Here is a 27052-nt window from a genome sequence, read left to right on the forward strand (position 1 = left end):
GGGCTGACAGGCCAATTATCAGATGTACTCTTCGTTCTGCATCCCCACCTCTGAAGGGAAGCAGATGTGAGAATCCTGTCGCTTTCACTCAAGCCAGTACAATGACATTGCACTGCAACAACAACAAAAAGGCACAGCCTTCACAAAGAATCGGGACAGAAAGAGTTGTAAACATCGTCTTGTCATACAGTTTAATCTGGTGGGTTTTCACATTTCAGGCTCGGGAAGATGTGGTGTAGTGTGGAGATTGTTTGTCAAAAGTTGAAACGCTTCTGACTTTCTCCGCCCCCTAGACTTTCAATTGGGAATTGCATTCTTTCCTATTGATGTCTTGTTTCTGTGGAAACCTCACAATGATCTGTAGAAACATAAAAATGTTATAAAAAAAATGTGGTGTGCAATATTCCTGTTTTATGACAACTTCTCTCTCCCTTTTAGGATCATACAGCACGTCCTAAAACCATTTTTCAAAGATTGAATGCACTTAAAACGACCTGACATAACTCAAGAACGTCTCTTTGCTTCATAGGTGAATGTAGTTCCAGCATGTGTCCGAGCCTTGACCAAGATGCTGTACTGTCCGTACTGTCGCGGCATGCCTGGGCTGAAACCTTGTCACAACTACTGTCACAATGTTATGAGGGGCTGTTTAGCGAACCAGGCAGACCTAGATGCTGAATGGAACCTCTTCATCGGTAAGAAATAAAAGATTCTGATTCAAATGGAGTGCCCTTGCACCTGTTTCTCACTTCTGTCTTTGTAGTGCCTGTCTGCCTGTGAGCGCACTTGTACTTCTGAGTCTGCATGTTACTTTTCCAAGGCAGTGTCTTTGAATAGTCTCTGTGGGAATTCAGTAGGATGTGCTGTGTTAGATTCAGCTTTAAAGGATTTACAGAGACAAAACTGAAATCTTATTTGTGCAACCATTCCTTCTTTTTTTTTTCTGTCTGAAATGTTGTTTGCTGTTGCTAGAACCCTGGCATGGTGCTTAAAGCTCTGGTCCCTGCTGTTTGGGATTGATAAAGGAGAGCAGATTCTAGGCAAACACATTTTCTATAGTGTTTCCAGCTGAGCTCGGTGAGTAATATAGCACTTGGGTAAGGCTGTAAGTAGCTGGATGCTGTAAGCCGCCCTGTTAAATGGATACCAAGAAGGCACATAGAGTGTTCCCTCTGGATCTTTTGTAGGCCAGTGCTTTATTTGTTATGTACCCCAATCCCATCCTCCCACCCACACTAACAGGTTTTATTTTTTTTTAAATGGGACGCTGCTTTTAAAAAAAAAAAAAATTTAAGAGACATCCCTGAAGACTGCGTGTCAAGTGAACTGCACTTCTAAGCTTTTGGCTGTTTTGTGACAGGCCTGTCATTTGAGAAACCATCAGATGACGTACCGCTTGTTCTCTCCGATGGCATGTCTGCAGTCTCAGATCAACACAGGCCCCTATGTGCTGAATGAGATGTCTCACAGCTTTATGACATGTGTTAAAAAGTTAGTGTCTTGTTCGGTTGTGAAGAGGCAAATCTATTGCCGCAAAGGGACGCTCTGCTTGACAGTAATGGGAAAAGCTGTTGTTGCAACAGAATGATGAATCTGGTTAGACAAAAATGCCCTTGGGGTGTAAAAAAAAAAGTGGATTTTTAATTTTCAACCATTTTTTTTAGTCCAGACGTTGTTTTTTTGGTTCAGAAAGACAACGTTGATGGTATTATAATTAGAAATGTAGAACCCAGGGGATGTTTATTTTCACCATGAAAGACTTGTTTTTTGATGGCTACTGACATTTTGTATTCATTATCTGTTGCTAAAGAACTTCGATTTGCTTACCATGCAGCTTGCAGGAAATATTGATTTACCTTTCAGAGACAATTTCTAAAAGTATCGTAGGTCAGTTCTCGCCACCAGAGCACATCTATGCATTATAGAAATGTATGGATTGAGCCTGTACACAGTCTGTCATTGCCATCTCTTCAAATCATCACTTACAGGCGAGGGTTAGATTAGAGGCACAGGCACAAGAACCCTCAATGACATTTACATTAGGACTTTGTTCATGCTTAAATGTCACCTTTCATTGGTTTATAAGACCACAATAGAAAAGGAAGTCAAGGCTTCATATTTTGTTTTAAGCTTCAAAATCGATGTAACCTTTCTAAATCTGGCTGAATCAGGGACACATTTTTATTTATTTATTAATTTTTTTGTAAAATTGTCTAAATTAAAACCAGAGGTTTTTTCTCTCTAAAGAATTTGAACTTGTTTCATTCTTACTTAAAGGATGTATTTTTGGGAGAGCCTTCTAAAGATAAGACACCCTAAATAAAACAAAATAAAACAAAGCAGACATGTCGATATTGTATTTAGCATTATAAATGTGTTATTACATTTGGTTAAACATAGTAAATTAGTAAACAGATCAGGATTAATCACTCATTGCTTTACCATGAAAATAGATACAAGCTGTCTCTGCTGAAAATGTGAGACAGGGAACAGTTGCAACAGTTGCCTATTGGGCTGTGTATTGGCATGCAGACACTACATGAAGTGGTGGTCCTCAATAACAGATACATACTGTTCCAGCCTCCATTTATCTGGACATAAAAGTAAATAGTAAATGTACCTAATAAGGTATTGAAATCAATGTAATGTTAAAAATAAAGCTTGCTGGCCTTTGTTGTCCCTTTCCAAAAAAATGTCTTTAATCAGCACTATACTGCACATATTTTAGAGAATGCTTATATAAAATACACCACTCTATATTGTTTTTATTCTCACCGTAAAATTAACACAATGATTTTGTTAAGCTTTTTATTTATTTTTCACATTATTACTGGATAAACTGTATGATAACATATTTGTTTTCTATTCTCTACCCATATATCATAGTGGCTTTTGGTTTTGGACTTAATAGCAGAAAACAAATGCGTGTGTGTAGACATGAAAACAAAAATCGACAGAACATGATTTTAGTTGTGAGCATGTCAAGCCAGTGAAGTCAGGTTTTTCTTGAGTGCCTTGAATCTGCAAAGCCATAAAAATGTCACTTAACATAGAGCATTAACAACAGGAGCAGGGGGATTTATGAGACGCACTGTAACGCCAAACAAATCAAGAAAACTGACACGCCTGAGATTGCAAGCACATGCTAGTCCTTCTGACAAATGGATCGCCACTCATGATTTTAATATGCACAAAGAAACGCAAGCCGTTTGAATGTCAAGAACTGAGTGTCGCACATTTACAAGCATTTAGTGGAGAGAGAGCTAACAAATGTGCCACTACTGTATTTATTCATGACTTGCGTAACATTCAAACAGTAATAACCTTGGCCAATACTTTGATGTAGCCTACATACCACTATGCAGAAGAAGAATGATTTCAGGCATCTCAAAGTTACAGTCACAGTACAGCAGTTTACAGTTTGTAAAGGTTACCGTGACGACGTCACGGCTTTCAGGCTGCAAATGGACGACAGACTGTCAGTGAACAATGAGCATAAACCTGAGGAAGGATGTGATTTACCTGCTCATACCTGTGCTGAGTGATTTTAGGCATCCTCACTTTGTGTGTGTGTGTGTGTGTGTGTTTGTGTGTGTGTGTTTGAATGTTCAGGGAAAGAATTCATGGTTTGGCCAATGGGTGATACCAGACCATCAGTCACCTGCCATTGTGACAAATTTACCCAGCTCTGCATCATGACAGACACATCATTATCATTTTTCTTGTCAGCACCTTGTTAAAATACCCTCAGAGAGAGAGAGAGCGCGAGCGACGGCGAGGACACATGCTTTTATTCACACTCTACTGCAGTTTTTCAGCTTACTCCTTGATCAACGGCATTTTATTATTTTTCTGCTATACATGGACAAAATTAATGGCAGTTTTTAAATGACTTTTTGATAAACCACTTCTCTGGTGATTGTCCAGTCATTGCTTTGCAACCGCAGCGAGGCACGATAGGCCCTCCAGGCAGTGGATTTGTCCAAGCCGTGTGAGTGGAGCTGAAGTGAGAGCAATAATTAATCTAAAGAGTTTGATGGGTTTTCATCCCTTTCCAAAAACAAAAACATGAGAGCAGAAGTGCGAGGGATGCTTTATCTCCTCCAACATAAGACACTTGCTGGCAAGTCTGGTAGCTGTCGTACTACCCAGAGGAGTTCTATCATTTTGTTTACATTATTACAGTTAATGTGTGTGAAAACCAGTCCTGGATGCTATCAATTTAGGTTTAAGTTAGAGGCCCTTATTTTTGGATTTAGAGGTGTTAACACCTGAAAATATATTTTCTTGTTCCATTAAAAATGAAAATCTAGAATTGGATTCAGTGGTTCCAATCAACTCCTGGGGCTACCATTAGCTAAATTAGCTCGCTAGCTGCAGCTGATGAACTCAGACAGTTAGTTTCACCAGCGAAAAATAAGAGCCCTTCTTTTGTCTTTCTCTGTCTGAAATCAAGGACCCGTTGTTAAAAAACTGCAAAGAATTTGGACTGCTGAATCTGCTGCTGTTATCATTGTTTGTGCCACGCAATGAATGGAAAGATTGACAGATAGTAGCCTTAGTAACTAAGAGGGGGCGGGACTTATTTCAATGGATTTACAGTAATGAACTCTTTGTTACTTTGTTATTTCTACTGTATCCACTGGGTTGTGCCTGCGTATACATTATTTCTGCTAATTAAGATTTAGGTCTGTGTTGTCCTCTGTTGAGTCCTTTGACACCACAGTGTAAACGATCCTCATTGATTTTATTTGCTCATTTCTTTTTAATTGCACGGATTATGTCCCGGTGTAACTGGACCTCCCTGCAACCCTCCAGCACACAAGATTACAAAGCAACATTTTTTTCTGTCCTCTAAGAAGGACTTTCTGTGATGCCTGTAGAATTATGAAGATGAATGGCCTGCCACTGCTTTGCTTTAAATGATATAGATAGCATGGCAGAAAGTAAGCTCTAACTTCCCTTTTGCTGCACAGTGTAGCCTTAAAGATGTCTACATATTCTTCTACCTTTTCACTGTAAAAGCTCGACGGTGTCGCTAAGCATCCACATGCTCGAACTGAAGAGTGACTTTCAGAAGTATGATGTATAAATACTTTAAGTCAGACATTTGCCAGGCACAAACACACAGGCACTCAAGCTGACTAGCTATCACGCACGATGGTCTCGGTAACAGGCATGAAAGTAACTATAGTGGGTTCCTGCCTGTCACAGAGCTGAAGGCTGGATGACTCATTTAGCCTGTTGGAAGTGATCTCCACATCCTTAGCATAATCATCCAGTATAGTGTCTTTCTAATTGCTACTGGCCGTGCAGAATCTGCACGATGCTGCTTCTCTGAGCATGTGGCAGGGATGCTTACACAGCTATACTTCATATACAAGCAACACATCCTTTTCTTAAAGCTGCGAGTTACCACAGCTGATGGCCAGCTATGTTTTATTTAATAGTGTTATCGCCTTCGCAGCAGAAGCACATAGTGTCTTGCAGCTGTAGCACTGCGGAGACATGTCCACGTAAAAAGACACAAGAGTTCATGTGTGAGGAACAACAGACATGGCTTTCAGACTCGAGCTGAACTGAAGTAATCCGGATAGAGCCGAAAGCCAATAAAGTAGAAAAAAGCAGATCAAAAAAATGTTTGCTTATTGAGCTACAATCCAGCTGTAAGTGCATGAAAGATGGTTTGTGGAGTCTATCCCCCCCCACCCCAGAAGACACAGATATGTTGGCAAGTTAGTGAGTATTTTGCAATTGATTTACCTCTTGCAGCTGCAAACTGGAAATATGTGTTACGGGGAACTGATATCAGACGAGTTTTGGCAGAGTGGCTTTGGCAGCACTTGTGTTTCTGCGAGTGTTCTGAGCAAGAGTAGGGTTGTTTCACACTTGTTAGAGAAATAATGAGCTTTTTTCAACATAACGGAAGCTTCAACGTGATGTGTTAAAACCGGATGCAAAGATTGGAGAGTTTCCTTATTTCATTTCCATCCTGTCAACAGACAGGATGAATTATAAGAAACATCTGCAAGCAATTTGGACCTGCGATACTTACAGTAAAACATCTGCGTGACTGTACCGTGGAGCATGTTGGCAGAGTCATAATGTGTTTGTAATCTCTTGTTGCTTGTTACGTGTGTTTTCACTCATTGAGACTGAGCCCCTCAAAGAAAGGTCAGAGAGCTCAGTGGTCTGTTGGGACAAAAATTAATCCGTGGCTTTACTACCCCGGTAGGTCGAGGGAGGTTTTAGGCCCCTGGCTGCTTAACAGTAATCTCCCATTGCTTGTTTAATAATTGTTCAACTCGACACAAAACATGACTGGAAAGTGTTGCATTTAAGATAATTCATAGTTTATTTTCAATAATCTCATCGAACATGTTAGGAAATGATAAAATGCTCAATAAGTAGATGAAGGTTTCTCCCCCATGACCATAACAATTTCTAATTAGTTTCTATTTTTCTCAATGCAGTTCAAAGTGACCCATGTGACCCACTCATTCAAAACATGTGTTTTCCGGTCTTGTGCCTGTTAAGTATAGATATTGATAAAGTTTTATTTTTCATTTTTTATTTCTGCACCTGGCCACTTCTAGTAGTAGTATAAGAAAAAATAAACATCCAAAGCTGCGTCAAACAGCATTTATGAAACATTTTAACACAGGCTCATTTATTGTCTTTTTTGTGTACAAAAATAAAATAGTTTCAAGCTGTGCTTCTCTTTGTTTGTTTGCATCAAGTTGCAAAGGAATCCGATATGATGCTGTTAATTCCAAAGAATGATGGGGGGGGGCCCAGTGCTGATAATCACGTTATAGTATGCTTCCTGATTATAACATGTACACTAAACTAATTTAAGTGTCAATATTGCAGATATTGCTCTTCTCTGCTTCTAATCAAAAGGCACTTATTGAATGCTTTCTGAAGGCATTGTCTGTTCTTGGGGGAAGAGAGCCTTTTGCCTCATGGCTTAGGGAGAGAAGATGTGACACCAACACCAGGTCAGTGTTAGGCTAATGGAGTCGGAAATTAAACCCAGGTCATTCAACGCTACTAAATGTGGAGTTGTGATGCTGCCAAAAACTGTTAGTTTGAATATGAAAAATAAAACCAATAGTGCTTAACTCAAATAGTAAATACACGCACAGATTTATTTGAAGTTGGTCCATTTCTATGTTTCTATTATGCCATTATCATCTGGATTTGGTTCCAGTTTTAGTATTTATACACCACTTTGCTCCAAGAGGCACTCCACGAAAATCTTTGCAAGTGCAGAGTAGCAATTACATGATGCGATATAAAAGAGACATCAGCAACAGACAGCACTTCAGAGAGACAAGCTGTATGGAGGTGACACAATCCTTCAATGAACAAAGCCAGTGTAGTTTCCCTCTCAGCTTGTCAAAGTAGCACAGCATGTAAACAAGTAGCATGCTCAGTGATGCACTGATGTCTCCCTGACACCGAGCCACTCTCCGCGGCCAAGATGCAGTCGCACAGTTGTTTTTGTTATTCAAGAATCAGCCACTGCACGGTGGCCATGTTTGTTGTGATTATGATTATCACCCCAGTGGTGCGTGTTGTGTACAGAAAACACTTTTTAGAAGGGAAAAATATTTAACTTCAAAGGGAATTTTTAACTTGTCAAATTAAACATCAAAACGAACAAATGTTGCATTAATCTTAGTCATTTTTGTGGCATCATTATTGCGAGCGAAACACAAAGTAATGAGACATTTCTCACTTCGACTTTAATCGAATTGTTTGAATCTTCAACTGAAGACTCCGGTGTCTTCGCGACATGACGTATGTAGAAGGTGATCTAAGTATGTTGTTGTCAAAAGACTCATGTGGAGAAACGCCACTGGTGGCGATGGAAGAGTGGTCTGTCTCAGCACGGTGTCGTCATCTCACGTTGTTAGATGCTGAATGTTTGAATGCAGGCATTTCCTCCAGTTTGCACTGGCAGATGGTGAAAGTTATTCTCCTTATTTTCATCACTGCTACTCCGAATCATTGGGCCGACTTTCAATTTGTGGGCACTGGGTGGCAATTCACTTTGCATTATGTGCAGTATTTCTTATTCCACAGAAATTTTGCCCGGATTAATTCACATCAACAGCGGAATGGCAACTGCTGCAATAACAAACTGTTGCTGACGCTCACTGGGAAGATTAACTTATATGTTTTAGTCATTACAATATGTATTTGATAAGAATTGTATCTTACTGTACATGACTATTCTGTTCAATACTTCAGTATTTGAACACCTTTTCTCCAGCCTCTGTCGTTGAATAGAATGACAGACCCTATGTAACATTATAGCTGCCAGTTTACGTAATACGGATAGTGATATGCCTTTAAATCCTTAAGACGAGGTCACACAGGAGGGATTTTGAAAGTAGTCTAAGCCTGCCTAGACCATTTTGGTCCTCTTGGTTTGCACAAGAGTTGACACATTGGTCCTCCCATTGACTCCAGAGCAGTCATGCAGAGGCCAGTATGGGTTTTTTTTTTCTTCCATCTCACGTGTGACATTACACCCGGGCCAGTCTAGCATGTGCACTGTGAGAGAGACCAAGATCTTTCAGAACAGGAATCTGAGAGTTATCCTAGCGATGGCGGGTGAACCAGAAGAGAAATCATTATAACCCCCCCACACAAACATAAATCACAGTAGAAATGTCTTCTTCTCCATCCTTCAAAAGCTTTATTCCAAAAATATTATCTCAGCAATGTGCCTGGATCAGTACACATCAGTGATATTGTGAATGAAGCCAAATGGTGCGCAGACTCACTTTTTTGTCAATGTTATTCTTGTCAATAATTTAAACTATGTCGTTTCTCAGCAATGGGCAGGAAACCAGAGAGCACTACATTATAACTGATTGTATAGGTACCTACTCAGGATGGATCTAGTTTCTGTGTGACAGAAATTGATCTTCAAGTGGGTGTATTTATTGAACACTCCAGCGACACATACCGCATCAAAATTGTATTCAATATAGGCCGAAACCAAGAGTAAAGGAAGTCACTTTGATTCATCAGCCGGCATAAATACCTGCGGAATTTAATAAATCAGTCGTAAAATAAAGAATCAAGGGGTTAAAAGTACCCTTGATAATTAGGAACCCTTTATTTGTCTCTCGACGTCTTCACATAGAAGTTGTGGATTTGTCCCAGGCTCACAGATGAATGACTGCTGTGTCCCCCAAGAGACTCTGCAGGTAGTTTGTTGGAGTCTCTCCAAATCCCTCCGGGCGAGGAAAAAAAAGAGAGTTTTCCATTAGAAAATAACCGAGCATGCAGCCTGGGGCAAGAAAAGAAGCACCGTGCAGCCAGCAGTAAACAACCATGCCAATACAACCCGCTGTGTCCGTCATTGGGTAGATGGATGAATGGTGGCGCAAATCAATTGTTTGTCTGTTAATACTGAAGGCAAGAATAATAATTTAATCATGATATGAGACTGATGCCCAATGATGTATATCAGTCAAGGTTAAGATCAGATGAAGAGAAACGCATTTCTAAAGCGCTTTATTAAAATTAAAATGGTGGTTAACTCCGTGCTACTAAAGTTTATAGCATCTACATGTAAAGCCGGCTCAATCGGAGGAATGGAGAGAGTGAAAATATAAATAATTGAAACTAGCAATACCTCAATGTGTCTCAATGTACATCATCAGTTACACTGTATTCAAAGGCAATCGTTTTTTAGATGCAGTGCTGCAAGTACCGAAAACATCTCCAAATAAAAATCCATTGTTTGAATTGTTGATAATCCAGAAGTCAGTTGACAGACAAAAATAGATTTCTTTCCCCGAAGTGCAATCTGAATTAAATAAAGTCACGAGAAGCAGAATATTAAAATAAGGGTTTTAAAACAACGTGCATCACTTTTATTTTCTGAAAGCCTGAAAATGATACCCAAAGTAAAGTGGTGAGTTAAAGTCCTGATCTCTTCTGAAAAGTGACTCTTTTGGCTCCACCTTCAGCTTGAAGCCCACAGTTAGTTAGCACGAACATGTTATTGAAGGGCTGTTCGATTTTGCCCAAAAATAAAATCCCGATTTTCTTCTGATTTTGTGAAATGACAAAAAGGAAAGAAATGATTTCAAATATGCTGTTTTTTATTGAACATTTTGCAAATAATTTCCCCATTGGGATTTGAGTGCAAACCTTGCTCTTATTTAACAAAAAATCCCTCAAGGGATTAATATAAAGAACAATTAATGACCTTTTGCCATCTGGCTTTGCTCCATGTTATCTTCTTGTAGACCTCTTGTAAAAAAAACAACAACAAAAACAATCCCTTTGGGATTAAGAGAAAAACCTCATCTTAAGGTGTGTCCATTAAACAAAAATGAATGAATAAAGTGCAGAATTTTAACTTTTTGAAAAATCCATTTTATGATTTTCACGTTTTTAACATCGTCCTAACTACATAATCGCGATTACGATTTAAAATCGATTAATCGAACAGGCCTAGAAACAAATAAACTCCTTGCCTATTTTACTTTAAATCATTTTACTATTTTCTCTTGCAGTCCTGTTAAAATATAAGCAGCTGTTGTCACGGAGATGTAGGAATCTGAAAACAGTTCCTTCAAAGAAAATCACAAGGCTAGGTGCTTTCAAACAATGTTGAGTTTGTCATGACTGACAAATGACTGACAAGCTCCAGCATACTGAAGCTGAACAGGCTCTAGGACACATAAAATATAGGATACATATAAGAAGGGTGGCAGCATAGATGTTGTGATTTACAAGCTGAACACTGAGTAGAAATGAATCAGCACAGCCTATGAATATAATATGCACCTTTCTTTGCCCTCTTGATGATTTATGGTTGGAATGGATTAATCGTTAAGCTGCTGTTCATCAACAGCCCATCGTTAAAAAAGTGCTCCCAAATGTGACATAATTTTAGAACTTATTTTGGCATGTAGCGGTAACAATTCCTCGCAGCAATTCATATGGCTGACTCATACTCACAATCCATCAAATATTCATTAAGCCATATGAAAAATAGGTTGTCAGAGCTCAGCTGAGGATATCATTTAGGTATTTGAGTCTGTTATAGAATGAGTAACAGAATTGCTGCCAATTTCCGCTCTACTCTCACTGTGTTCCACCGAGGCGCTTTCCTGCGGTAGCGTTAGAGCAGTGCTCTGCTAAACATAGGCAGCTGAAGACTTCACAGGACTCAGGTTGGCCCCCCGCAGTGACCTCCAGCCAGCTCCTGATGGAAATCTAACCAAGCATCACGCCCAATTTGAAACTCCGGTGTAAACAAACAGGAGTGCTCTTCAAAGGTGCAGCTTCTAGCAGACAGACGAGTGGGCTCCATCTGTAGCTCCATTCACCAAGAATGCAGAAGCACAGGCCTCGATTAGAACATACAAAACCTAAAAAAGGGTATACCATTCTTTTTTGTACGATGCTCAGACTGACAGATTTGGGGGTTGGATTATTGGGGGAACTCGGGACTGGCAACAAACTATCCTTCACAGTTAGATTAATGTTGCAGTTGGGGCAAAGGAGGAAAATTATATCCCTTAATTTTACCACTCTGGTATGGCCAATAACTGCAATTTTGAATCCCAATGCTTCAGTGCATCGTTCCTCATATTTTGGTCAAAATAGATACAATGTCTGGACATTTTTGTGCTGTTTAATCTGGTTTTATCCAAATTGAAAACACCACCAAAGTCCCATCAACTGGGGTCTATCACCATATTTGAGCCCAATCTGTTTGCCAATTTATACTAACTAATATTCGCTCAACAAACAAAAAAACAAATCCTCTGTTCTGCCAGGGTGTTTGTGTTGACTCCATGTATATGTGAGTGCGATGGGGTTGAGTTCAGAGGAATATGCCAGGCTGCAACATGGCCCCTGGGTATTATTACAACTTGATTCAATGTTAATTGGCAATACAGGGTTTGAATATTAATCTTTATGCTTTTAATTCACCTCCCCTTAAATGGGCTGGAGCTCTCTCCTCTGTACTTACCTGTCCTCTAAATCACTCTGTGCAGTCAAGCGGGTGAGCTTAATAACCTGCCCTGTCAATAGCCACTGAGAGGAGGCAGACTTTATGTTCCTTAGGTCTCATGACAGGCACTCTGAAATGCTAGCCTGAGGGCAGGAGCTCAAACTCATTCTGCGAAGGCTGGTCAGGACACTCTTGAAAGGTATTGGATTTCTTCGGCGCTGGCCTGTTTCTCTGTAATTGTGAGAGCAATACCTGACTTACCCCAATGATCTTATTTGTCAATTCTACAAGGCTTTTCTTACTGAGCGAGGTAAGTTTCCACACCAGGCTCTAATACGCAATGGTAAAACAGACTTCTCTAAAGGTTCAGTGCAAAAGTCCCTGCAGTAAGTGCTTCATGATCCATTTCCTACCAACAGTCACACAATGAAGGTTTAGTCGTGGCACAATAGCAATATTTCAAAACCAAGTCATTTCAGTTACCTAAACACAATCATACCCGAACCATCATGTGGCAGACAGAAAACACTCGTGAGTATTGAGGAAGTCTTGCCCTGAAGTGCTTCAGTTGTTTTCCCAGTCCTAGTCCTACATTTTCATATCTTCATATATGTGTTTGAGTTAATCCCACAGTGCCCATCTGTTTTATTATGTATTGTTTTATTACCTGTTTTTAGATTTTAAAGATTTCAATCTTCAGTAGCAACCAATCAGCAAGTATTAAGAGACAGATTAGGGCACTTTTGGTTTTGATCTTTTCATAGAATTTGGTGACAATAACAAATATGTAGATTATCTCCAGCCTTTGTCTTTAAAGCTTGTATTTCAATAGAGCTGTGACAAAATATAACATAAAACATTTTACTATGTCAATTATTATTATGTACATATTTCCATCATCAGTGTTCATCAATAAGGCTCACCCTGTGACAAGTATTGTATAAAAAAGTATAAAAAATTAGATCTTAGTCAGAATTCATGTATTCCAACCAGTGAAGTTGTTAGCCCTATTTTACGGGGGCTCCCAATTTTCATAATCAGGGCCTGTTCTAAGCATGCAGCTTTAATGTGTCTAAAAGTTAACATTACAGTTAGATTGTTCAACAGAAGAGAATTGCTTTTAACTTGTTACTAGCTTGACTTCTTCACTGGTTGTTGTTCTACTACAGTACTATAAAAACATGTCAGTGCAAAGTATTTGTATGCTTCTCCTGGGGGCTAAGCCCCCCTATCTTTAAATCCTAGTGACGCCCCTGATTCCAACAAAAAGGTCAAGGTTATGTAAGTGAATTAAGTTCTACTGTGTCATTCTACCACTGCTAAAGACTGAGTGGATGAGGAACAGTGTTTCTGCTGCCCTTTTGCATTGTGCAGCTCCTGTAGGGGTAAATAGGCTTTTTCCTGATTGGTCGGCATCCCTGCAAATGTCAATGCACAGAGACGGAAGTCTTATTGATATCGCCGCTCCCTGCCCTCGCTACTTAACAGCGCTAACCCCGCAAACAAGATTTGGTGGACTTTTAATTACTTTTTTGAGGGATAAGATAGAGTCTAATGAAACGCATTATTTTCGCAGCTGACATCTCCCCGTCTACCGCGATCAATAGAACCATTCCTCTCTATGAACATATTAATATCACATTTTTTTTAATGAAAATAAAAAGTGGCAGCTCAGTGGGTAATCTGTTTTTGGTATTGATTCATGCCAAGACTCATCCACAGTAAGGTCACGGTCCCCCTGTTTGTTTGTTCTTGAAGCACAGAGAATATTTCTCCCTCTTTTAAGACATGATTAGATGGATGTGAGCTTTTTACAAATAAACACGGATACAGCAAATGCAACACTGCATGTACCCAACTCCATCGCTTCCCCTCAGATGTTTCTAATTGTTGCATTACGGTAAAGCAAAGTATTTCACTGCTTTCTGTGTCTTATGCAATTCAGAGTGCCTAGGATGTCATCAAAAAGTCATAATACATAGACATGAATTCATGTATTCACTGATATGCTTTCACAATTTAGAAATACTAATGCAACTGTATTAATACATCAGAAGTGTTGTCGCTCTCTGTCTAACGGGAGTGATTAGCATGTGTGCAATGATTTCTTTGATGTATAAGCTATTTGGAAGCTTAACACATTGAAATTAAAGTTGATGTAGCACATCCTCGTGCACAAACCAGAGTTGCTCTTTCTCATGTGTGTCTGTGTGTTTAAATAAAGGTCCTGGCAGGTTTGTGTTTGTGTTAACTTGCAGTCAACACATTTGGAGAAGGGATCTCTGTCCTCTTATTTGGAGCCATATCATCCACACATGATGGAGCGACAGGTTGTGTTAATGCTCAGAGATAATGCGAACATATTGACATGTGCGTGTAGATGAAGTAGCAAAATGTCTGTGAGCGAGTGTTTAATATCTCTGTGCTGTCATTTGTCCTCTGTGTTGTGACAGATGCTATGTTACTGGTGGCAGACAGACTGGAGGGACCCTTCAACATCGAAAGCGTTATACAGCCAATTGACATCAAGATCTCTGACGCCATCATGAACATGCAGGACAACAGCATGCAAGTGTCAGCCAAGGTACTGTCTTCTGTTCGCCGTGCGACGATGCAATTTGTTTCTAAACAAAATACATTTCAGTTTTTTTATTTTAAAAACAGACCAAGAGACAGGATAATTACAATGACACCATAAAAATGGGAAAAGACAAAGGAAGGGGGTAAAACATGAGCATAAAAATAAGTTGTTTACTCAGTTATTTGAGTCCACTTCACCTTACTTATTATAATTATTATAATATAAACTTATTATATCCATCCATACTGTATGTTCAAATGTAAAAATAGTTTGGTTGAAAAAATCACATTAATGTACTGCTAATTTTAAAAAGTTAAGGTTTCAAAAAGGTTGTAACACCACACATGTGAGGAAGCTTTTTATCTACATAAGGAAACATTTTTCAATGTATCCACTTACATTGTGTCAAATTAAAAATACATTTTATTTAAGGAAGCCTTTCTAAACACACATTATAAAAAAGGCAAATACAGTTGAAACAGGCCTTAATCAAAGTGTCTATGGGTCTAAATCTATCCATACATGGGATGAGGGAAAGGGAACTCTAGTCGTTTGGCTGTCTGATACTATATAAAGGGGATTTAAGGAGACAACTTAACATGCAAGAGATGCAGCTAATTTCCCTCGTTTAGGCTCCTTCGACTTTAATCCGCTAATCGGTCTTTTGAATAGTTTCCAATTCAAAGCGGTACATTCAGGACGTTATCATTCACAGAAAAGTTTCTCATTGTCTTTCTTGTCAAAAGGCAGGTTTTTTTCATTCAACTTTTTTATTCAGACCCTTTGGCACATCCTGGCCTATCTTCATGCCAGAATTGCAAAGGTCAGTGTGAATTAGATGTCACATTCTTTTCCATACCAAGAGGGCTGCGATTTACAACTTTTACCCATTGTCTGTGCACTTGACGTTCCATCCCTGCGAGGTTGCGCTCCGCTGACAGATTGCTCTGGGAGATTACAATCTCTCTCGGACCTGTTGAAAATCGGTTGGCTTGCGCGACGTACAATATAGCGGGATTGTAATCATGGTGAAGAATTGATAAATATTACAGAAAAGACAGCATCTTGTCGTGACAGCCGTGCAGCGCATTAGAGTGCTCCATCACATAGTGAGCCAGGGGCCGGCAGACAGGCCAGAGAGGAATGCTAATGAGCTGTGTGGTTTGGAGGTCTGTTGTTTGGGCCCCCGAGAGCCCGTAGAGACCGGGCCGTCTGAAAACAATCTATTCTCGCTATGAACCTCGATGAACTACATATTGATTAGTGTAAAGTTCAACTAATAATAGATCTGCACTTCTATTTTTGTCTCACCATTAACCACACAGATTTTTATTTCGGGGAGTTGAATAACTTTCTCGTCTCTTTCTCCAGTGTTGTCCAAGAGCCGAGTGTTCTCTGATATATAGTGTCACAGATTTTCCAAGTATCACCCAGAGGTCTAACAATAAATATTTAATGCTATAACATGTTCCGAAACTTTTCATGGTTTCAGATCAGAATGACATCTATTAAACATTAGAAGTTCCATTGGCCGCATTAAAAGTGAATATTAACTGACGGTGTCCAGTTTTATACGCACTTCCATTCATTTTGTGATTAATTCATCACAGTCGGGGCCCGAAAAGATTTCCACCTAGAAATGCTGGTTGAATATATAAGTTTTGATATATTTTGAAGCTGCTTTGTTGTACTGTAACAATGACTTTCAATCGCATGTGAGTAACAGCATATCCAGGGTTAATTCTTGTTTCTTTCCTTTTTTTTGCCACCAATATGGCATTTCCTGTAAAAGGAGACTCGAGCATTAATAGACAACATTAGTTCCGGACTGGCACTGGAGAGTTTTCTATCTCAAATCACACACCAGAAATTGTCCTCTGAGCAAATTGACTGAAGCTTTTAAAGGAAACTATCAGCGGTGTAAGAAAACTCAAAACTTTTGTGGGATCCAAATTGATGTATGTTCTACAAAGAAATAGACTTAGTCCTGGCTCAGTTTAAAGTTAATCATCTTTTTCTGACTATTCAGCGCCACAATTAGGAGCTCACATCTAACAATAATGAAGAAATGTTTCACTATGCAAACCCACTAGCCAACCAACCGTTTCCTAAAGACATGCTGAACTTTTTTCACTTTTCCGTTGAGCTTTCCCCCTCTCCATGGTAACCGTATCGCCCTCTCTTCGTTCCAGGTCTTTCAAGGGTGCGGCCAGCCAAAGCCACAAGGACTAGGCAGGTCTGCACGTGGCATCTCAGATGTGTTCAGTGCTCGCTTCAGGCCGTACACTCCTCAAGAGAGGCCAACCTCAGCAGCTGGAACAAGCCTGGAAAGACTGGTACGTACAGAGACAACATAACTCAAAGCTCAAACTGCAATTTGACAGTGGATCAAGAAATTAATGAATACTTAAATAAAATAGAACATTCAATCTTTAAGGTCATTTTGTTTTCTTCATTTATGGTGATGAATCTCGAGAAGAACAAGGATAATTATCCTATTCAACAGGATATAAGAGAGACATTTAACGGGGATTCTTAGAGAGACATAACTGCAAAGTAGAAGTTATTTTATGTCAGTAAGAGAATGTATGTAGCTTTTATGAGAAAACCAATACACTCCTTAAATATATGAACAATCGTTGGGTTTTTACTTCAAAACCTAATTAAGTCTAAAGCAGCCAATTAATGATTGTTTTATTGAAGGACCCTTTATTATACCAGAAAATTATGCTCAGCACTCTTTGTTTCTCAATCTGTATTTTAGCAGCTCAGGTGATTTTTTATAACTTTATAAAAGTTTATTGATGGTGGCGGCAGACTGAGCTTTAGGCCAATGTACCATAGGCCCTCAACGATTTGAAGAACATTGTAGATGTTAATCCATGTAGGTTCTGTGATTGTTCCACCGCACTTTGCTCAGAGTTCAAATATTTGTGTCTCTTATGCAATGAACAAATGAACACTCTTTGCATTAACCTTTTTTGGCATATTGTTTCAGATATATTCCTCAGTGTGTGTATGCAGCAGGAAAAGAGCCATTAGAAGTGATTACCAAATGTAGTTGATCACAATAAAAGAGACCCTTGTCTTATCCCAGACGTACCGTTCTCAAAATCAGTCTTGAGGAGGCTAAAACAGATTCAACATCCACCCACCAAACTCAGGATAATGGCAAATCCCCCCCAAAAAACAGGAATTGAGGCTGTATAAAGATCCATTTCACCACCCAATTGCCAGAGACTCAATGAGTCGGCGACTGTCTGTGTCGATCTCCATTATATAGCAACACTGAGCAACACCTCAACTTGACACGGTGTTGAATCCAACCCCACAACCCAAACCTCTGATCTCCGTAGCCTACAAGCACCCTCAAACTGTGCATATTTTCCCCTTTTACAATAAAATATATGGTGCTGTGATATCTCCAGGTGCTAAACAGTGATTAACACATGCCACATTATAATTTAATACGTCATAATGTAATTGTAATAATAAATACCATCATATACATGTTAATCTTAATTATAAAGCACCCTTCATGTACAGACGGCAGGACAAAGTTCTCTACAATTCAGCAACGAAACCACCAAAAATAAGTTAATAATCATACCACACATAACAAAGAGGAATGAGGAAAATAAGTGTTATTATCTAAGAAGTACAGAAAAATCATAAAAGATAAAAAATAGCAAGTAATTGGCAATATTAAAACGATGTGTTTTGAGTTGTCATTTCAATATTAGACTTGCTGACTCAGTGGACAGTTTTAAAGGCAGAATGTTCCATATTTTGTGGGCTTGGGTTTTTTGTGTTGACCTTGGGAACAGTTAACAGATCAACTGGAGGATCTCAGAGTTTGTGGAGGATCATAAAGCGATAGGAAGTCTGTGATGTTAAAGGGGGGCGAGGCAATTTAGTGCCTTAAAAACTAAGAGAAAGACTTTAAAATCCATTCTAAAAGATGCAGGGAGCCACTGTAGGTTGCATAAAACCCTGGCAGCAGCACCCTGAATAGAACGGCTGCTTTTTGTAGACAAAAGCGTTGACGGTAGTCTAGGCGGCTAAAAAACAAAAGCACAAACAAGATTTTCTGCAGCAAGTAGAGGCTTGACATTCGCTGTATTACGCAAATCATTAAAGTGAATGATTTGTCAATGAATTTAAATGAGCTTTGAAATTGAGGTCAGAATCCACAACAACAGGGTTTCTTACTTGTGGTCGTGTCTGCAAACGTCTGTGATATAAACAGAGACCATAAGTTATGTCCAGTATGAAATTTCAACTTTATCTTACACTGTACTTTTAATAATTACCTTTAATTGTCCCTTTTAGAAATGTGGTATGTTGTACAACTCTAGTGTTTAAGAATAAGTCACGCTGAAAGTGGAATTACAACAAGTCAGGCTATGGATTGGAAATTGATAAACCATATTTTCTTATGTCACTAATTTATCCTTTGACCAAACCATTTAACATATGCTTATTTATGTAATCCTCTGTCCAATTGGCAAACCAATTTATTAAATACATTATCATCCTTCTGAATAAAAGGCACAGTTGATAATCTGCTGTACAAGTTGTTTGACAGGATTAAAATGGAAAATGTGCAGGAGCAAAGAAGCAGATTAATAGCTGCAGAGTGTACTGTATTGCTCTTTGTAAGCAGTCTATACTCTCCAAACTCGGGCTGCAATAGTAAGATATAACACGTTGTGTGCACTACAGCGGCTCTGTGAAACATGGCATGCTTTTTATTAAAAAAAAAAAAATATATATATATATATATAACCAAAACCCTCATCTTTGCTTCATAAAATACACCACAAAAACTGTGAACATCGAAGACAAAAACTAATTTAGAAAGATATCCCACTGTCTTTAGTAATTAGCCTGCTCTGGGAACAACTTGAGAGAATAAAAGGATCCTAAGAATGTGGGTTGAGTTGCTCAGTAAGACTTTTTGTTTTCCTCTGTATCTGCATTTCCTTGTCTAAATGTATGAAGCAGGTACAGTCCTGAAATATAATATATAAGCATTAAATAATTCTGTATATTTTGCAAAACTGAGTTGATTTCATTGAATGACATATAACTACTGCTGTTTGTAACTACTGTTTGTCCCGAACTTTGCATTGATCAGATTTGATGGGAGCAAGATTTTAAAACTCATTTCACAGTAGAAAAATTCATTGTGGATAAGAAAAGCTGTGAGATATTAAATATCTCAGTGAGATGAGGCTGGTGGATGGAATACTTCAGGAGCACCATTTATCATTTAACTTTTTTGCTTCACAAACTAATAGACATTCTTTTGGTCCTCTTCTCTCGCTGTCTCTCGATTTCCTCGATGTCCAATTAAATCTCTCTCTTCTTCATTTCCCTGCTGCTCCCAGAGGCTTGTGTGGAGGACAATGCAACACAGCGTAAGCCTTCATTTCGCCTCTTACTTTCAAGTCATCTGTCTTGTGGTGTTGTCGTCAACTTGCCGTAGAGCTCCGCTTCTTTACATTATTCAAAGTTCATATCGATTGCTTGTTTGTGAAATGGCTTCTTCTTCTTTTCTTCTTTGGTTGAGTTGTTTTGGGTGTTTTATAGTCTGGAACTGAACTGAAGCTGCTGAGGTCAATATTTATCATCTCTATGTTTCTTCTTTTGTCCAACATCATTTTGCTCTTGCGGCGTGGTGCTTCCGTGGCTGTTATTGCCTTACAGTGTGAAGGTTGTGACTTTGTTCCTGTTTCAATTAACATTTTCTCTTTGGGTTTCCTCCAAGTTTTTCCCCGCCATTCAAACACACGCAGCTCAGGTTGATTGACATCAAATAATTTGCCCATAGGTGCGTTCTGCACAACGTTTAAACCTGTGATGACCTAGCGCATGTTTCCATGCTGTTTTCCCCCGGTGCACTCTGGGTAAGCTTGTGCACCTGCTGTGATGGAAAGAGAGAGAGAGAAAGATAGAGAGTGTGAGCTCTTGCCTTTGCATGGAGTCGTGCATGAATGATTGTTAATTGTTAATCACTAATATGGGAATCTCAAGGATTTCGTTCAGTGGGGATTTTTTAATCATATCTTTACTAATGTGTTTTGATGTCTAGCACTGAAGCAGCGTAATGTTGAACATGCACTATTAACAACCGAAGATGCACTCAAACAACAACAAAAAACGTAAACATAGGGGTTGTCTCCAATCCCTATGTTTACGTTTTTTTCTTCACAGTGAAGGAGTGTCAGGACAAATACCACCAAGACCAGCTGTCACATCCTACATGTAGTCTACGTGTTGCATCCTTCCCTTCAGTGCTTTTTACTTCAGTGGATATTGCGTAACATAGCAACCAGACACAACCCAATCGTCTTAGCCGGAAAAAACCCACTGCATCTCATTGCCCTTTATGGGTTCTGTATGTTGCCTAACAATACAGCTTATGTATATATAGCAAATATATGTCACGCTGTTGAGCTAATCATCACTGCAAGGCAAGTTCCACCGCAAGACCTAATAATTGCTTGTATATGTCAAAAGACCTTTTGCACCATACAGTTAATCTATCAAACAATATGCCAACAATCCGTTTCTTTGTAAAGTAAAGTGCAACGTCAGTTATTTAATAATAGACATTGAAATACATTCGGAATAATTGACATGATTGCTTGATCGCTTGTCAACATTTTCTTCACACTCATAAATGTACATGTACGACTCGTAATGACATGTTTGGTACAGGATCATGCTCCTAAGACTGTACCACATACTGGTGATTTATAGTAGTATTTAAAGTCTACAAACCTCGTACACAGAAGGTTTGCTAAGGCAGAAGCTAATTACATAGTCGGTGACTGGGACCAATTTCTGCACACATGTTCAGTGGCAGGATTTGTCAGAGATCATCCACTTTGACAAAAACACATTGAATGGCTCAGGCAGAGAGGCGAGGAGCTGGAGGTGTTGTAAATATGACAACGTGATTACCGTTGAGCCTTGAGGTTTATGATTGACTGTAAAGCTCTCAGTCCTCATTGCCCCTGGTTGTGTTTTACTCTCAAATATAATCTATTTGCAGCATGTCTCCGTCTGGTTTCAGGTTATGCGTGCTAATGTATCGCTAACATCCCGGCCTGTCATCTGCATCTCAGATCACAACTGAAATAGATGCAAGTGCTTACAGATGTCTAATCCTCTTCCTTTCCTAGCTCACTGCTAAACGATTTAAAACTGTAGCTGACTTTTTGCTTCATCTAGACAGAGTGTGCTGGTACATAGCTAGTGCTGATTTAAACAATGGAGTCTGATGTGATGTGCTTTGATTTATGATTGGGTGTATACTGCTTTGTCCATGATTCTTAATTTACTTGAGATTACTGGACTATTCCCCCATTAATCTGAATCCTAATTAACTGCATGATACTGTATAATGTGTATTAATGGTAGGCCCCACAGTGTTTACAGAGAAATCTGTCTGGGACTCAATGACCTTTTCCCTCTAATGCAAAGGAGTGTCTCAGAGTTAGAGAGGGATGTTCCGCTGTCCCTCTTTACGGCACCAGAGATTCATTCTTTCTGATAGTTTGCTTGCATATATCTTATCATTTTGTTGCGTACTCACTTGTTGAAAGAAATCATGAAATTGATGGGGGCTCAAAGAGGCCAACCCCAAGCCTGCTAAATCTGAAATCTTTACATAACTTCACTACCAACTGGATGTATAACATTGTACACTATTGTTGCTGTGCTGAAATGTGTAGAGTGGTACGACCCGGCGGCCCACTACTGCTGGTCCACACTGACATGGATTGCCATGAAATACTCTGCAATTACATGCCAATCGGGTAAGATAAGATGATGAACGTGTTGAACATAATGGCTGTTAAGTATCAGCACCATTTTGCTGCTAACATGGCTATAGACATTTAGCCACGTTCTACAAAACACCACCATTCATTTAAAGACACCGATGAATATGCGTCATTGATAGGAAGAAACCAAAATCCTCCCTCAGTTCATGTCTTCATTCACTGATAGTGCTCTCGTATCGGAGCATATCTCCCAGCCTGCGTTCCATGTTCACGTTTATATTCTGAGGGTGTTTTGCGACATAATTCCACACCTAACGTTTATATCCTTCATTTATTTTTCCTATGATAAGCAGATGTCTGATGACATAAATCTGACAGAAATTACTTACATCAAACATAAACGAACATCACTGTCAGTTTCTCATTACACAAGTGCTTGCAGAAAAAAAAGAAAAATGATGAATGTCCTGAGTAGAATCCATTATTGATTCCTTTGACAGATTTCTAAATACTTAGAGCCTCTCTAATGGGTTGTTTGTTGTTGAGCATTGTTGAAATGGGCATGCAGTTGGGAAAAAAATAAATCACTCATTAACAGTGGTCAGGCCTTTCTCCACGCTCCATTTCACGCTGTTTGAGCAGCGCACCAAGGCCAAGAAACGATCTGGAAACGACCATTTTCTCAGGAAGTGTAAAATAAATGTTCAGCGTTTTATTCCTTCAATCAATCACAGCAATCCAGTGTTGATGGGCACCACCAATACTTAAGTGTGTATCCGTTATTGTAGCCACGCTATACTGAGAGGACTAAAGAGTTTTATGGAGATTTAGGGAGGACGCTGGGAATTTAAATGCATGAGAAGAAACCCAGAGCCGAACATCCCTCAGCTTCTGAATGGGAGTCGAAATCTGAAAGTTTATTACCACCAGAGAAGTCAGTCATTGAGAAGTCGCTCTGCCCAATGCAATTGCACAACTGCCAATTATGACCGATGGTAACATGGCCAAATTGGTCAAATCCACGAGTCGTGCCATTAAATGGATCCAGATACAAATTGTGCCACATACTGCCAATCGGTTCTCTACAGTTTTTCTCTTTGATGGCCACAATTTCTGCCACAACACCCGTTAATCACAGCGGCATGCAAATGCAGTATATTAGGCATGCTGAGCTAATGTTTGAGCAGCAGTAACAACCACAGGGTCTAAGTGCTGCTGGGGTTTCTAAACTCTACATAACTTCCCTTAAAAAAATCAGGGGGGGATATTGTATGTGGTGTCACAAGTTGAAGATATTTTTTAATATAATGTGGCTGTTAGACAATGGAGGAGTTCCCCCTGAGTACTCATGATGTTATGTGTGCTGTGTTGTTTGTAATAATTTATCTTCTACTTAACTGATTCCAAATCAGTGTGTGTTCCTCTTTTGCTCGATATACTGTTTCTGCCTGCATCGTAAATCTGCTGTTGACGCTGACTTTGTTATTATTGTCCAAGATGTTCACAACTGTTTCAGATAGGGAGGATAGGGAATTTACAGGCTTTGACTTGAAGTGCCAGAGATTGATGTTGTGCCCCAGCTCCATCAACACAACCATTTTGTGGCGGCCATGGAACGGAGGAAAACATGCTGCCAAGGTTTTGTACATTCAATGTTCCCACACAGAAGTGACTGTTCAGTGTAAAGTCAATTTCAAATTGAGCAAGGGGAACATACAATCTTTCCAGCACTTCTAGGCTGCTGGGTTATTTTAACTCTCCATTTGATGCCTATTGATGACACGCTTATAATAGAGGGATGGCGTGAACTGGGCTGTCTCACGTTTCACCTCCATGGCTTAATAGAGGGCGATGAATCCGTCTGTCCAGAAGGTGATTCTGTCTGTCAAAAAAGATTGAAATCTGACAGAGACTGATGGGTAATCAGTCGGGCTCACTCAACAGTGACCTGTCTGAATTAGGATTAATATACATGGACAGGCGCAACAGATGAATGTGGCCACCTAACTTTCCAGTGTTTAAACTCCATCACTTTACTTATCATTACATCCATGCTTCCCCACTTTAGTTCCTCGCTGTTCATTTGGGGTACTTTGCCTTTGGTTTTTCTCCCTCCCTTTATTAAGCAATATTCTTGATAGTACTTTCATGCTTTCCTAAATTAGCACTGCACACAGCGAGTGATGCATCTTGCAGTAAATTGTTCTTCATGGTTAGTTTATGATATTGGGGATTGTGATGCTCCAATCTCTCACAAAAACACATCATTGAGCGAAAGTGTAGCTTGAACAGAAAACCAACTCGCAGCATTCTGTGTCAGTGTCTGTTTCTGCTGAAAGAGAAAAAAATAGGGCTAGATGTCTTTTGTGGTAGACAGTTGCTTGGAAGGTGTGCTCAGTATATTTTATGTTGCAGGTGGAGGTAAAGAACAGAGATGTTTTGTTGTTTGGTAGTTTCCTGTTCTTTTGCCTGGTTTCTAGGTTATATATATATATATATATATATATATATATATATATATATATATATATATATATATATAAAACCTAGAAACCATAGTTTATATTTTTGCCTTAATTGCAGGCTGCTGCCATTTGCACTTGAATTAAAAGAGTACGGTGCTGCTTTTGCAGTTCAATTTTAATTTTGTTGTTGTTTGTTGTTTGAATAATTAATAAAAAAAAATAATAATATGGCAACCAGGGACAGGCCCTGGAGAGATGCCATTACAGAATTTCTTTTGCCCCCCTAAAGTATTATGAAGGGCAAAACATATTTCCTTTGTATCTTGTGTATACATATATACTATCAGTTAATTAAAATACTGCTGCATGTAGATTACCTCAGTGTGACAGTGTGCACTGCTGGCCTGGAGACAGGTCTGTTTAATTAACCAATCACTAATCTGTCATTTAGCAGTAAGTGAAAGTCTTTCTTGTAAAATCACCAACACTCCGGAGGTAATAATCTTTGTTGTCATTATTAATACATTTCCTCGAAGAAAAGCTGAACCTGCACACAGTCTTGGCAGCACATTGTCTTCAATTCCAGTGCAAATGGGAGTAACTTCCCATCTCAAAGCTAAATTCGGGCCCAAACTGCTGCACCGAACCTGGCTGCTCTGCCTTCTGCACAGCTTGTCAGTAGACCCTGCCAGAAAGCCACAGCATGTACTGGAATCTGCCTCAGCTCTTACCTCACTGCTCATCAGAAGGCAGTTTAGCCCACCACCGTTTCCCCTGACAATGTGTGGTTAGTGCGCCTGCCTTAAGGTAGAAGGTGTTTACCTTGCTTTAACACGCAGAGCCGTTTGAGCTAAACTCTTCTATGTGGGTCGGCAGGCAAGCTGAAATGAACCACAGTGTGTCCGAGGAAATCCTATTAAGTGCATTATTCAAAGCACTGAATCGCAAAAAGCAGGGTCCATTGTGTTTGGGGTAAACTAACCCAATTGCTGTGAGCATAACGAGGAACTGACCATTTTGTGCTGCTTCCGTTTGGACGGTTTCCTAATTTTTTAGAATATGTCTTAAGGACGCTTTTTATGGTTGAAATCCCTCAGTGTAAAGAGACTGGTCCGAAACACAATACCATTAAGTAGCTCCTGTTGTTGTCCATGTGACCTAGAAATTGGGATCCTGCAGTCTATCCCTGCCTATTTATTAAGATTACATAACTCTAAAGATTGATCAATGCAGACATATCTTTCCAGCAGTGCAACAGTATGATCTCCATTCATGTGGTGTTTCTGCTTTGGTTCCGATACTGATGCTAGAACAGTGTCCACGTGTGTCTCCCTGTTTTGCATTTGGTTTGGTGGTGAGTTATAGAGGATTTGTTTCTTATGTGGTGTGTTGATGTTTGGGCTGGAAACTAAGAACAAATTACACTCAATACTGTTATTTTTGTGCCTATAACCAGCCCAGGGTCAGTCATTACTGATGTCATCGCCACTCTAAATTATTCATTTCCATTCCTGCTTATTACTGTTGTGTTGATGAAGGGGTCTGTTCAAGTATGCAGTTAAGTATGCAATCAATTTAACGCCTAACACATGAATACGTTTGCATTTTTGACATTTAAAGTCTCTTGACTCACTTAATGACTATCAAATGTATGTATTCAATTATATTTTTTCCCATTAATTAGATGTATATATATATATATATATATATATGTTTATACATACATGATGCTTTACTATAATACTATAACCAACTTCTTTATGAAGTTGCTTTACCTTACAGAGAAGCATCTGTTTACGAAGCCTTTTCCCCCAGACGGTGTGTTTATCCTTGGGATGGGACACAAAGCCAACTGTGTATGAAACTTCCATCTGTGCTTACATTAGTCAGGTCACGGTTTGCTTAGCATGAATGCGCTGTACTAAAACTGCCTAGCATCCTTATAACTTGAGGTCCAATTTTACTGCTTTATAGTAAAATGAATTCAGTTGTGGCCAATGGGAAAAGTAATCACACTTGATGAAAAACAAATATAAATGATTAAGTTTTAGCTAGCATCTTCTAGGCAGATGTAATGAAGAATTACTTTTTTTATTAATTTGTACTTTGATATCTGTGGTTTTCTATTGGAGCATTGATGACATGGCTGAAATAAGATGTCTTCCAAGATGGTGTGTGTGTGTGTGTGTGTGTGTGTGTGTGTGTGTGTGTG

At 39.3% G+C, this 27052-nt stretch overlaps 1 protein-coding gene across 2 annotated transcripts in view; it reads left to right on the top strand.

Moving 5' to 3' along the window:
- The window catches only part of LOC311011829 (glypican-6-like), a 125127-nt gene that overhangs the window by 81061 nt on the left and 17014 nt on the right, over window positions 1-27052 (top strand). Inside the window, exons 4-7 of one of the 2 annotated variants that reach the window (XM_084006975.1) lie at window positions 530-695; window positions 14452-14582; window positions 16772-16915; window positions 19973-20002. In XM_084006975.1, coding sequence (XP_083863101.1) covers window positions 530-695; window positions 14452-14582; window positions 16772-16915; window positions 19973-20002 — 471 coding nt within the window. The remainder of the gene's footprint in view (window positions 1-529; window positions 696-14451; window positions 14583-16771; window positions 16916-19972; window positions 20003-27052) is intronic. The other variant, XM_084006976.1, reaches the window with a different exon arrangement.

Source organism: Eutrigla gurnardus (genome assembly GCF_963514095.1).
Source record: "Eutrigla gurnardus genome assembly, chromosome: 1".
Taxonomy (NCBI): Eukaryota; Metazoa; Chordata; class Actinopteri; order Perciformes; family Triglidae; genus Eutrigla; species Eutrigla gurnardus.